The following is a 13,207-nucleotide window of genomic DNA, read 5'->3' on the forward strand; positions in this document are numbered from 1 at the left end:
ACACATGCATTAGTGACAAAGCGTGATGAGGAATCAGGTATTGCGCGCGTTCTCAGTGAGGAGACCCTCTTTTAAGAGAACGCAGTCTGTTAGGTTACCGGAAACCGGACTGTTGGCTTAGATCATTGGATGTACGTTTCTAAATTAGATCTAATGTGCCTCTTAATGAGCACTTTGAATTTGGCGAGGTTTCTTTCAGATCGTATATTTGCCGGCAGTCGATTATAACAGACTTTACCATAGTAGGTAAAAGCTTTCTTGGAAAATTCTGAAGTGGGCTGTTGTACGTACAGGCTACTTTGATGTCTCAAAGAATATCTGTGGTCTGGACGATCATATTGCAGATTATGATGTGCAAACGGGTTATGTAGGTGATTGTGGATGATAGATGCAGATTGTAGTTCTCTCAATGCATTCAGTGGTAGAGTAGACTTTTCTGCTTCGTGGTAAAGGCTCCTAGTTGGATACAGCCTAGGTCGCTTGTATACGGCCTTTAAACAGCGGTTTTGAGCTATCTGTAAGGGTTTGATACTCGTTTTGGATGCGGCTCCCCAGATGAAAATCAGGTACTGTAATTTGGATTGAACAAACGCCTGATACATAATGGAAAGTTGCTTTTGGGGTACGAAGCTATTTATTTTCCAGTACAGCCCACACGCTGCGGCAACTTCATTTTTGAGTGTTTTAATATGGTGTGTCCATTTTAAAGCTGAGTCGATTGTTAATCCAAGATACGTGAAATTCGCCACTCGTTCGATTTTAACTGATTCAACAAAAAGCTCACATTGTTCAGTTTCAGCGGTCCGAAATGGATTCAAAACCATGTGCTTCGTTTTGCATAAGTTCAGAGACAACATGTTTTCACTGAAGTATTCCTGGAGGAGTTTTATATCTTCAGCTTTGTGCTGGATCATATCGTTGAGATTTGTTTCGGTATACAACAAGCAGGTGTCATCAGCAAATAATCGTGGTTTTCCGTGGAGCTGCAAGTTAGGCAAGTCATTGACGTAGATGAGGAACAACAAGGGGCCCAAGTTACTTCCTTGAGGCACTCCTACTTTAAGGGGGCGAAGATGACTTTTAAATCCGTTCAACATTACATACTGGTTTCTGTTTGACAGAAAGCTTTTGATGAGATCGTACGCTTGTCCACGAATTCCATAGATCGCTAATTTCTTTAGAAGAATAGTATGGTCAATAGTGTCAAACGCCTTTTTGAGGTCTAGAAAGAGAAGGCCATTTCGCTTTTTCTTCTCTAGTGCGTGATAAATTTCAGAAAATAAATCGCAAGTTGCTGTGGTGGTGCTTGAGCCTGAGCGGAATCCATATTGGTGTTCGTAGATAATATTATTTTGTTGGAAATAATCTGTTATTCGTGAGACTAACATTTTCTCGAAGAGTTTACTCAGGACTGGCAAAATTGAGATTGGACGGTAGTTGTTGGAATCTGTTTTTGACCCTTGTTTATGAACAGGGACAACTCTGGCAATTTTAAGGCAATCTGGAAACTTTCCAGTTGAAAGGCTCTCGTTAAATACGTCTTTTATTAAGTGCGAGAAAAAATTGAAGTGTTGCTTGATAAAATGGGTTGGAATTCCGTCATCACCCACACTTTTATTAGAGTCAAGGTCTTTGATAAGCAAGATAACTTCCTGGAAACTTGCAGGTCGAAGAAATATTGAGCTTCGTTGAGGCGTAAGTGTACCAAATCTATTGGGGTCTCCTCGACTATTAATCGTAGCAGCAAGCTGGGGCCCTATTTCACTGAAAAAATCGTTGAGTTCGTTGGCAACCAATTCTTGATCCTCGATAAGTTTTCCTTTTACATTTAACTTGATTTCTTGGCTCTCTTTTTTCGATCCCACAAGTGAATTGAGGCATTTCCACATGTTTTTCGAGCTAGCATTTGTTAACAGGTTCCTATAGTATTCTCTTTTAGACGTTTCTTTCAGGATTTGAAGATTTTTGGAAGTGTGCTTCAAAAGGTCTCTTAGGTAAAGGCTATTTGGATTTCTCTTATATTTACTTAGAATTTTATCTTTCATTTTCATCCACTGCCAAAGATCTAACGTAATCCAGGGACAGAATCCTTTTACCTTTGCTTTGATTTTATAAGTGAATGAACATTCCTCCTTCAGATTTTTATACAAATCAATTACCTTGATCAAACGTTCATGTGGTGTGTATTGTTCGAGATCGCTTAAGTTTGCTTCGAATTTCTCACAAAGAAAAATATTTTTGACGACAACTTTTTCAAGTTCCTGGTGACATACGCTTTTCCGTAATCCTATCGACGAAATTATGCAACAATGATCGCTGATATCTGTCAGAACAGTTTCATTTATGATCCTTGACTGAACTGCTCCGGAGCATAAGACATGGTCTAATATGTTGCTGCTTATAGGTCTCGTAACATTCGTATTTGTTACACAAAAATTGTAAGATTTTAACAGATCTGTATAGTCGACAGTATTTGGATTGATGAGATTATTAATCGGAATGTTTATATCACCAACTATCACACAAGACGAGCCCTGCTTTGATTTTGATAGGATAGATTCAAGTTTAGAAAAGAAGTTAATAATACTGTAGGAAGGGGGCCGGTAGATTGCGTGTAAATCAGTTTTTTGGTTGTTGATTTTCAGGGTAATGTTAATATGGTGAAAGCCAGCATCATGTTCACAACTGATTTCATCATATTTTAGCGTCTCTTTCACAAAAATTGCGAGTCCACCTCCCGCACTATCTGTTCTACAAGAGAATAAGCTTTTATAACCAGGGATTTTTAAAAGATGTGTGCGATTCTCTTTAATCCATGTCTCTCCTAGTATTATAACATCCATTGATTCCGATAGTTGTTGTAAAATAAGTTTTAGATCATCAAATTTGGATAAATTGTTTATTCCACGTATGTTTAGTTGAAAAATGTTCAGTCGATAGCAGTTTTGTTTTATATTAGCAGCATTTTTATTTAATTCATCAATAGTATTGTATTTATAATTGTTAATTGTATAATCCATAATTAATGTATTTTATTCCGGTGTTTTCTTAGTTGCTCCTCTGCATGCGCTTCGGTGATGACACGATAATTGACGATGAAGATGAAGCGTTCAGGTTGCGTTTATTTTTAGACTCCAACATAACCAGCAGTTCTCCTTTGGTACAAATCTTCACCACCTTAGATCCATCACATTTCTTCATCAGCACTTTCCCGTCTCGTCCTGGCCAAACGTACTTGAATCCTAATTCATCCTGAAGTTGTTTCGATTCCTTGAGCAGATCTTTCCCAAATGATGTCAGCTCATCTCGAAGCGTTACAGTTTTAATGGATCCGCGATATAAATCACCAATATCCGAAGCCTTAAGAACTCCATGAACGCGTTTCTTGTAGAATAGTTCTTCTTTTTTTGTTTCCGATTCGAAGACAATCAAAACTGGAGCATCTCTTTGAGTATTATTGCCATTCAACCGTTTCACGCTGACGATCTCTTCATTAGTTAGATTGCACGTTACGGCATTTGCGAGAGCAACGATAGCTTCACGTAAGTTTTCATTGTCCGCTGTTGGTAATCCCAGGACGATAGCGTTGCGCGAAAGGCCCTTGCGATTAAGTTGGTCCACTTCAAGCTCTAATCCCTCCAACCGTCTGTTAAGGGCAACGTTTTTGCCTTTGCATTCTTCAATTTCTAATTTCAGCTCGTGATTTTCAGATCTCAGCAAAGCTATTTCCTCCCTAAAATCTTCAAACCCTTTGCTTAGGAAATCAAATTTAGCAGCCAGAAATTCCTGCGAGGCTTCGATGTGCTTATTCGTTTCCTTTATTTCGGCTATCTGATGTTGTGATTTTTCAATTGCAATGCGCACAGTGGCTGATTCATGTCGTGCTTCCCGTACACTTTGGCCTAATGCACGAATTTCTTCGACGAGTACATCGAAACCGTCCTTCTTCTTATGCTGTTGGTCATGCAAGTTGAAACATTCCGGTGAGCAAAAGAATGGTTTGCTTCTTGCTCGGGCGATTGCATTTCCGCGCAGTTTTTTGCACTTGAAATGAACTGATTGGTTGCAAGAAACACATTCTATCACACGCTCCAGGTCTTTCTCGACGTGTTCACATATGCAACAGATCACTGCGATATCATCATCATCATTAGAATTCATGATGATAGTGCGGGCTGGGACAACTTATCCAGAAGTCACTCAAAATTCACTATCCGAAAACAAGTTTCTCTTGCAGAGCGTGAGTTACCGATTAATCAGTGTCTCGATCCGGGATGTGTTACCGTAGTGCCAGAACCAGATTTCGAATGATCAGGACTCAGCTGCCGTTTGGAAGTGCCTCGTTGCCAAAATCTTGATTCCGAAAGGTAAATTTGCACTTTAATTTTCGATCTATCTTTTGCCAAGAAACAGACTCAGTCCAACAAGTCCAGCGTTGCCAGAACACAATTTTAAAACCAAAATTCGTTGCGCTTATCTAGAATTTAATGTACCCCTTCCAAAATTATTATTGCTTTTTCAGCAGTACTTAAAAACCTAAAAAGATATAGAAGGTGAAAAAATTGAATAATTTGACATTTCCATTTGCAGCAGACTACTGACTGTGATTCAAAAAATCAGTTAAATCTAACAGAATTGCTGTAGGATTATATCAAAACACATATGATAGCTTAAAGTTGCCAGATTTTTTTCAGTACGTATCCGGGTTATTTAATCTTAAAACCTGGCAAAATCCGGGAATTTTATTGAAAAAAAAATAATAAATAATAAAAAATCCGGGAAAAATTTGTCAAAATTTAGAAATAACTCAACAAAAAACTTAAAAAAAAGAAAAAAAAATTGTTATCAAAATTCAACAAATCGACAGATATTAATTAAATCGTATTGAAGGCTTCTAAAAAACTTTTCATGATTATTCTTATAAAATTTGTTCAAAAAGTTTCGTTTTAGAGGTATGAATTAACTCTTTAATGCATGACTTTCTTAAAATGAGAATTGCAGTAATTGATTCAGTGAAATAATAAAATTTAAATTCGAATGATAAAACTCAACAGGTTTGAAGTCGTTATTTTGAGTATTATAAAAGTTATGGCCTTTCAAAGTTAAAAAATAATTTTAGTAATTCTTAGTTCATTTCTATACCATTTTGCTTATTTCTTCAAAACCTTGTTAATTTGGTGCAGAAAGGTGTCTGTGATTGATTGAGATTAAAAAATTTGTTAGAATTTGCAAATAATTTATTTGACTTTAGCAATTTTTTTTGCATACTTTTTTCAATATCTCACAAATTCATAAAAATATCGTAATAAAAATAAGCATGGGCTAATTTCTTTTAATCTCTAGAATATTTTTTGTGAGTACATCACTTAAAAATATTCATGCGTTTTCGAAATATTTGAATGTTGATAAGTGTTGTTTTAAAACAACACTATGCCTTAAAGGGTTAAAGAATTTTACAACGCAATTTGTTTTTTTGTTTGATTTGCCGAATAATGTGAATATATTAGGGCAAAAGCCGGGCATTTGGGGCTGTTTCCATTTTTTTTATTAAAATCCGGCCAAACCCGGATGAAACCATGCAATCTGGCAACTTTATGATAACTGATTCACAGAGAACAGAGGTCGAACTGGAGCTCAAATCTTGTGTAAGAATGCCAACTGTTATTTTAAAGAAAAAAAACTCATCAGATCGCCAAAAGATGTCGTTATGAACATATTGCACGAAGATTAGTTTACTTTCGTTAAATATGCACGCTTAGGTAAAAAACACTTTTAAGCATTAATTAACAACCTGACTAAACTTTTTTAAATGGTCATTTTCTATGTGAATTTCACATCAATTGCATGAGCTTATGACATTGAATACAATAATAGACAACATGAAAAATCACAGATCAATATTAAAAAATGCTGAATAATTTATAAATAATTTGCTGTTTAAGATGGCGATTTTTTTTTTAACTTTATTGACAGTTTAAAATCATCAATCCAACGTTTCAATGAAATGGCTGTTAAATATTTATCAATTGTTTTAAATTTTACTATGCATAGTTAATCTGAATAAAATTTATCAACAAAAAAATACAAACTTTCATTATACATTTTACAGAAGCAATGATAGCATTAATTAGTATTCAAAAACTACTAGACTAGATTGAACTATTTGAACTGATGAAAAACACTTATTAGAGCTTCGGGACTAAAACCAAACTCTATTCAACTTACTGTTTATGATTTGTGGTTTTGATTCCTACAGTAACATTTTATATGAGTAAAATGTTAAACTAGTGAACAAGTTAAAATAAGTGAGAAAACCGAAGTGTGTGAAACGCAAATTTTTAGAAAAACAACACACGAAAATTCAAAACGATACCAGTAATGTCAATTTGATGAATATTTATTTATTTTTTATTCTAGGACCACTATTCTATTTAAAATAAATTTTACTTGAAGATTATGAATTCCTTCAAAAAGATTGTAGTCCAGTGTAAGCATTTTAGATTACCATGTTTTATACAGGCTTGCGGGATTTTCAAAGAAAAAAAAATAGGAAAGTCAGGTTGTCCGGATTTCGGGGAAAAAGCTCGAGTTTTTACCAGATTTATCCACAATTTTAGTGAAATCGCACCTAAAGCCCCAGTAAAGTTAACAGAATTTATGATTTTTGCGTCAAATAACAAATTTTATTGAGCTTGCTTCATCAAACAATTTTTTTTTGGTATTTTAAATTAACCATCAATGACACTGAAGTGCCTCGATAAAAAAGATTAATATTTAATGTCTAAATTTTTTAACTTTTGAAATCATAAGAGAAATACTGCGTTTTTGGCCGGATTTGCCCGGTTTGGTTAGGAAAATTTGGAATTGCGTGGGTTTTGCCAAGTTTTCGCTAAGTCTAGCGCTATTTTGGATTTGATTACTGTCTCATTAGACTGAGTCGGTTTGGGGTCATTTTTGAATTTCTTAAACTCTAGGGTCTAAATAGCTTTGTTTAGGTTAAAAAATCAGCCATGATATTTCGCGGAATTTTTAAATAACGTTCACTTGACATCACTGGAAATTTAAAAATTGACACAAAAACCATCATCGAACTCGGTTCCACAGAAAAAACAAAAATGATGTTGATTTTTCAGTACAAAATATTCAATTTTCCCATACAAACCTAATTTTTTTAAATTTACACATGTAAACGTTACTTAAAAATTCTGCAAAAAATGATCGATGAGTTTTGAACCGAAACGAAGCTTTTTTGACCCCAAGGTTTGAGAAATTCAAAAATGACCCCAAATCGACTTAGTCTATTGAGATATTTTGTTTTACGACACTCTATAACATTCACGAATTGAAACTAATTTTTATCTGTAAATTCCAATTTGCAGTTAATCAAACTTTTGTTTTGAAACTCCCAACTTGATTAAAACCCTACTGGTTTTAATAAATTTAATATTTAATAAATTTACTTATCGAATACTAATTTTAGAGTTCAAAAAGTTGGAAGCCATGGCGTTTACTTCTCTCGATGATCAACGTAATTGTTTATTTCATGATAAATGTTATGCTGATATGAAATATTTTTCAGAAAACTAATTTTAGTTCTAACATTATTATGTGTTTATTGTTCTTCTAAATGCTCAAAATCACATTTAATTAATAAACTTAATAAATTTCACAAGACTACAAAATTTGCATTTTTCCGAAATGCAATGAATTCAAAAGGTAGTTTTGACAAATTTTGGTGCCCTGAATTTAAATATGCAAATTTTCTATCAGCTTTTGTCTTTGAAATGACTATTGAAAAGAGTTAAAATCATTCAAGAAATGTCTGCACTTTTCTACAAAACTTTAAAACAAAAACATTCATTGAGAAATAAAAGTTTTAAATCAGTTATCAAATTTCTTCAAGACTTCAAGTTATTTTGTACATTAGTACAAAGTACATGTAGTAATTCTACAAAAAAAAATTTAAGAAGTTTTATATTTCTTTAGTTTTCCTCATTAAATAAATTTTTAAAGAAGCCATATCGAATATAAGATATTTTAAAAAGCATCAATCAATCCGTTTTTCAGGTTTCAACAAATCATGTTAAATGAAATTAAGTTTTTTCTAACTTTCTGCAGTAATTTGAAAAAATACTGTCTTTCGAAATTTAAAAAAAAAATCTGTTGAATTTTACTTTTTTCAGATCATGCTTAATCTGAATCAGAAAAATAATTATTAATTTGAATAAAGCCTAATAAACAAAATCAGAATCAGATTTTTCCTTAAATATAGGTTTGGTATTTAATCATGATTGATTGATTGATTGATTGAACGATTGATTTCCCTTCAAACTGATACATTTTAAAAAATAATCTAGAAACCTGTCAAAATCCGGGTAAATTTGGTCAAAATCCAGAAATTACTCAACACAAATCAAAAAAAGCCTAATTTTTTTTTCTCTAGCGGTTTTAAAATCGAATTTTAGGCTTTCTAAAAATTTCTCATGGTTTTCTTTATAAAATTTGCACAAAAAATTTCGATTTATACGCAAAAATAAAATTTTTAACAACACATTGTGTGTTTGTTTTGGCAAATAAAGTGGATAAATCCGGGTTAAATCCAGACTGTTTTATATAAAATCCGGGCAACCGGGCCAGGCCAGATTGTTGTCAGATTTTGAATTTAATTTCCGGGCAATCTGGCAACCATATTTTTAAATATTAGAAAAAAAATCATCTATTTCATCTTCAAATTCTGTTGTAATTTTTGAATGAATTTAAAGAATTTTAAAGCACAATTGTCTTTTTCAATTTTCAAATAAATTCCCCATATTTTAAATACCTACCTTGTTTTTGTTTTTGAATTCTCAATTATTGTGATCTGTAAACATAAGCCTTCAAATCTAAATTTATAATAAGAAAAACATAATTTTTACCTTCTGTTCTTTGTTGGACTGAATATTTCAATTTAAGTGACAAAACTTTAAGAGCTGAAAATTTAATCTTTAAAATATGTGATTTAAAATTTATAAAAATTTCATTTATTTTTATTACATAAAATTATGCTATCAAATTCAATGTAGCAACTTTAAAATTTATTTTAAATGTTATATGTTTACTAAATTTGTATTTGCTTTGTGCTTAAAATATTTAAAACAGAACTTGGAATCTATTTATTTATTTTTGTTATCAGTTTCTCAACAATTTTATTTTATTAAAAGGTTTTATCGCTGACTTTGAGCTCTGGCACACACGAAAAAATTATAAATTCTTCTTTTTACCAAATCAAATTATTAACTTGTAAATAAATTCTTCATAGTTTAAAATAGATATTTTTTCCTAATCGAAATTTGACATTCCAAATCGCGATAAGTTCTTATTTTTATTAAAATTACTACAGCGGAAATTTGCAATCAATCCTTCAGTTGAAAATGAAGAAAGTGGAGGTAAATTAAGATGAATAATAAATAACAATTGTCATCTTCCAAACAACTAATCATATTTAATTATCGAACTGATCTGACATTTATTTCAAAATTCAGTTTTTTTAAATCTGTGTTTTTGCATTTTTTTTTAAATTTTGATTTGTTCGATCAGTGAAATTTGAATATGTGTGGCAATCAGGAATAAGAAAAAAGGGTTAAAAATTCATTCTCTTATTCATTGTGTATCTTGGAATTGATAATTTTAACCCTTGTATTAACCAAAATCTTTAAAATAAATTTGAAATTTACATGTATGGAATCAAAAGATTGTGCCAAAATAGAAGCCTAGCGTTTATTTTAATTTATTTTCATTATTTGAAAATGGAACACTAAACTAACCTTCGCTTTTAAAACAAGAAAAAACGCTTCTAAATCTGAAGTTTAATGAAGCCATTTTTGTGTAAAAAATAAATAATTTCAGTTAGCGGCATTTCTCGTAGATTTTTTTTTATATCATAGAGACATAAGGGCCGGAACAGATTTGAAATCCTACTTTTTTCACTTGGAGTTGAAGCATCACGAGGGTGGGGTGGGAGATAATAAAAAATAATCTAAATTTTCAATAAATAGGACAAAAGCTTGCATTAAACAAAATTGTATACAATCTCCATTTAAAAAATCGAAAATCATTATATTTTGGGCTTGTGATATAGCTCAGTTGGCAAGTCTGTTGTCTCCTGAGCCGGTGTCCACGAGTTCGAGCCCAAGAGTAAAACATCGAACACAGTTGTACCGGATAAGTTTTTCAATAACGATCCGCCAACTGTAACGTTGATAAAGTCGCGAATGCCATAAAGATGGTAAAACGACTATGATCGAAACAAAAAAAAATTATATTTTAGATCGAAATTTAAAAAAAAACTTGATAAAAAAGCTGATACCTTTTTCATCTTCTTCAGTTTGACTTTTAGTCTTTCAACTGTTTGAATTTTTGAATTCAAATAAAATACCTTAGATGAACACTTTTATATTTCCCCCCATCAAGATTTTCGGAAAACCAAAAGGAGGGAAGGGGATGGTGAAAAAAGAATTTTATATTTTTTCCTGCTTATTTTTACGATTATTTTTTATTGGAGAAACCTTGACAAATTCCATTAGTTTTGATTTCAAGATTCAAAATGAAACCTCAGTTCAAAACCTCACAGCTGCAGTCAAAAGCCTATCCACATGATCCGTATTCAAAACCGGACTGGCTCCTAGTAGCTGGAGCAGCCAGTGGCAGTGGTCAGCTAAAAAGGAGCCATTTTTTTTGTTACTCCAGCTCCATTTTGCTCGAATTTCTGAAACCCCTTTCAAACATCACTCATTCATCCATAACCGCACTCTGGAGAGCACCTTCCGAGAAATGCAAACAAGGTCCGTGAAAATGCGCGCAGCTTCTTCTAGCAAAAGCAACTGGAAGCAGCATTCATCCCGACGACCGACATCCGGGCATCATCGTGTCAATTTGGCTTCATTTCCTGTCCGTGGCTAATTGAAAAGTCCTGTTACATGGGAACGGAAAAGCTGGACCAGGAAGTAATGTTCCAGGACGGCTAGGCTTCAGGAGGCCATTTCGGGCCGAGAATTGGAGAGAAACTTCATTTCGGATCCTGTCTGTCATTCCCGGGGACGTTTTTGCGAGATCGACCCACCGGGGAACACAGACAAGCCAATGATTTCGTTGATATTTTTTCATTTTAAAAAAAAAAACACTAAAAAAACTGAAAATTAAAATGAAAAATTTTTTTTGAATGTTTTTCTTGTGTGCAGAAAATTTCACTGATGGAATTTTTCCAAATTTTCAATCTTAAATCTGTGATTAGTCAATTGCAACCGGACAAATCAACAACTGCAGAAGTTGGAGAGCGGTTCTGTAATCAGTTTGGATGGATCAATTCAAACATGCCACACATTTCCAGGTCCCGGTCTCCGGGATGTTCAATTTCAACTCGGCCACTCATTCGGCGGGAATGCTCACATAAAAACATCCTTCAATCTTCATACATTGTGAGTGGCCATTTCCGGAGCCGGTGAAATTTTGTGTCACCAGTTAATTACCTGCCGGAAATGAATATGACACTCTATTAGCAACTTCATTTACTGCTCGTGGGGACACGAAATGCAAGGACGAAAAAGCTTTTTTTTTTCGTTTCTTCTTTTAATCCGTGGAAATTAAAGTGTTGGAATTTCTAGGAAATTTGAGTTCCCAACTCTCTTCAGCTCTCTTATCTTCAGACAAAAATGCACCATATCGATTGACTACCACCCTTTTCGATTTCCAAGTACCGAAAATAAAAATGACTTCACCATTTCTAACCCATTTTTCCGATGTTCCACATTTTTCTCGTTACAGAAGGATTAGTGTCCTACAGCATCCCCAAGGGTGTCATCCGGGGCATGGAGGTCGATCTGTCCGATCGAACGTACGACGGGGAGGAGGAAGGAGACCGGCTAGTGGGTGGCCTGGGCCAGCTGGTTGATGGCCAGAAGGGAGCAGATAACTTCCGAATCGACATCCACGGTTTCGGTAAAGGTAAGTTTCTTTTACTCTCTATTTTTTTCGAGGTGACGTATGACCTACATTAGTAACTGGAACAAATCTTTCAACCTGGCAGCGAGTGTGAATCTCACGAGCTTATTTTTTTTCCATTTGTGTTGCTGGGATAAATTTTTCAGGTTTCAGTAAAGCACCAGAAATACTTTAGGATTTGGAAAAGAAAATACGACCGTTGATCAATAATAGTTTTCAAAAATCAAGTATCCCTTAACAAAAACGTCAAATACCAACTTATTTAAAACCTTCTAAAGCTGGTCAAAATAATATGACCCGAAGCGCCTTTTCATATCAACATTATCATAATTCACGGCTTTTTCGTATTCAGAATATTCAAACGACATTAGTGGCTATAACATGGCCATAGGAACGTCAGGGAAGAGTTGATTTTGGAGGTCTAACATGAGGGTCCAAAAAATGTCAAGCAAATGCTCCTCTATAAACTCAAAATTTAAAATTCATTATCAAATTTTAATGAACGACTAAAGTGGAGCAAGGATAACAATCTCGATTCAGAACTAAGGCCAAAACCTCTAAATCTTTTCCCAGGTCCACGGTTCTACAACAGTTTTTCAGATATTGGATCACTTGTTGATAGATATTTAAAGACTGTACTTGAAAAACGCTACCAAAATTATTCACAATAGAGTGTAGTGCATGAATTAAGGGTCCTTAGTCCTGAATATCGACTTTTCAATAAGATTTGACTCACTAAAGTTGCCAATTTTTTTCCCGAATGTTTTCACTTTATTTGCTCAATCAAGGAAAATTTTAATTGCGTGATATCAATAATGTGTTTTGCGTCCAAAACAAGTTTTTGAGCTATTCAAATTAACTGGCTTATGTGTTTCGGTGAAAAAAGCAACCTTTTGAGTTTTTTCTTCTTGATTTTAATTAAAAAAAACTCCCAGATTCGCTTGGATATTGCCCAGATTTTGGGTTGTAAGCTTTGAAATCGAATGCCCGGATTTAGCTAGGTTTTTAGTTAAAATAGCCCGGATTAACCCTGCCCGGATAAGTGCGGAACTATCTGGTGAGCTTAGGTTTAAATCATCTCCGCTGATCTGATTCCAATTAAAAAAAATCAAATTTTGTTTGTAACCGGATTGTGGAATCTGTATCTGTATCCAGTTTATTATTCTTGATTTCCAGCTAGGTTCATCGTAGGAACAAAATTCAGATTCGAGTTTTGTTTTTGCATTTGAAA

The 13,207-nt window shown here is 33.7% G+C and overlaps 1 protein-coding gene across 1 annotated transcript in view; it reads left to right on the plus strand.

The window, feature by feature from the left end:
* The window catches only part of LOC129746288 (discoidin domain-containing receptor 2), a 903,668-nt gene that overhangs the window by 600,564 nt on the left and 289,897 nt on the right, over nt 1–13,207 (plus strand). The window contains exon 6 of the mRNA XM_055739885.1: nt 11,800–11,979. Coding sequence (XP_055595860.1) covers nt 11,800–11,979 — 180 coding nt within the window. The remainder of the gene's footprint in view (nt 1–11,799; nt 11,980–13,207) is intronic.

Source organism: Uranotaenia lowii, chromosome 2, assembly GCF_029784155.1.
Source record: "Uranotaenia lowii strain MFRU-FL chromosome 2, ASM2978415v1, whole genome shotgun sequence".
NCBI classification, from domain to species: domain Eukaryota; kingdom Metazoa; phylum Arthropoda; class Insecta; order Diptera; family Culicidae; genus Uranotaenia; species Uranotaenia lowii.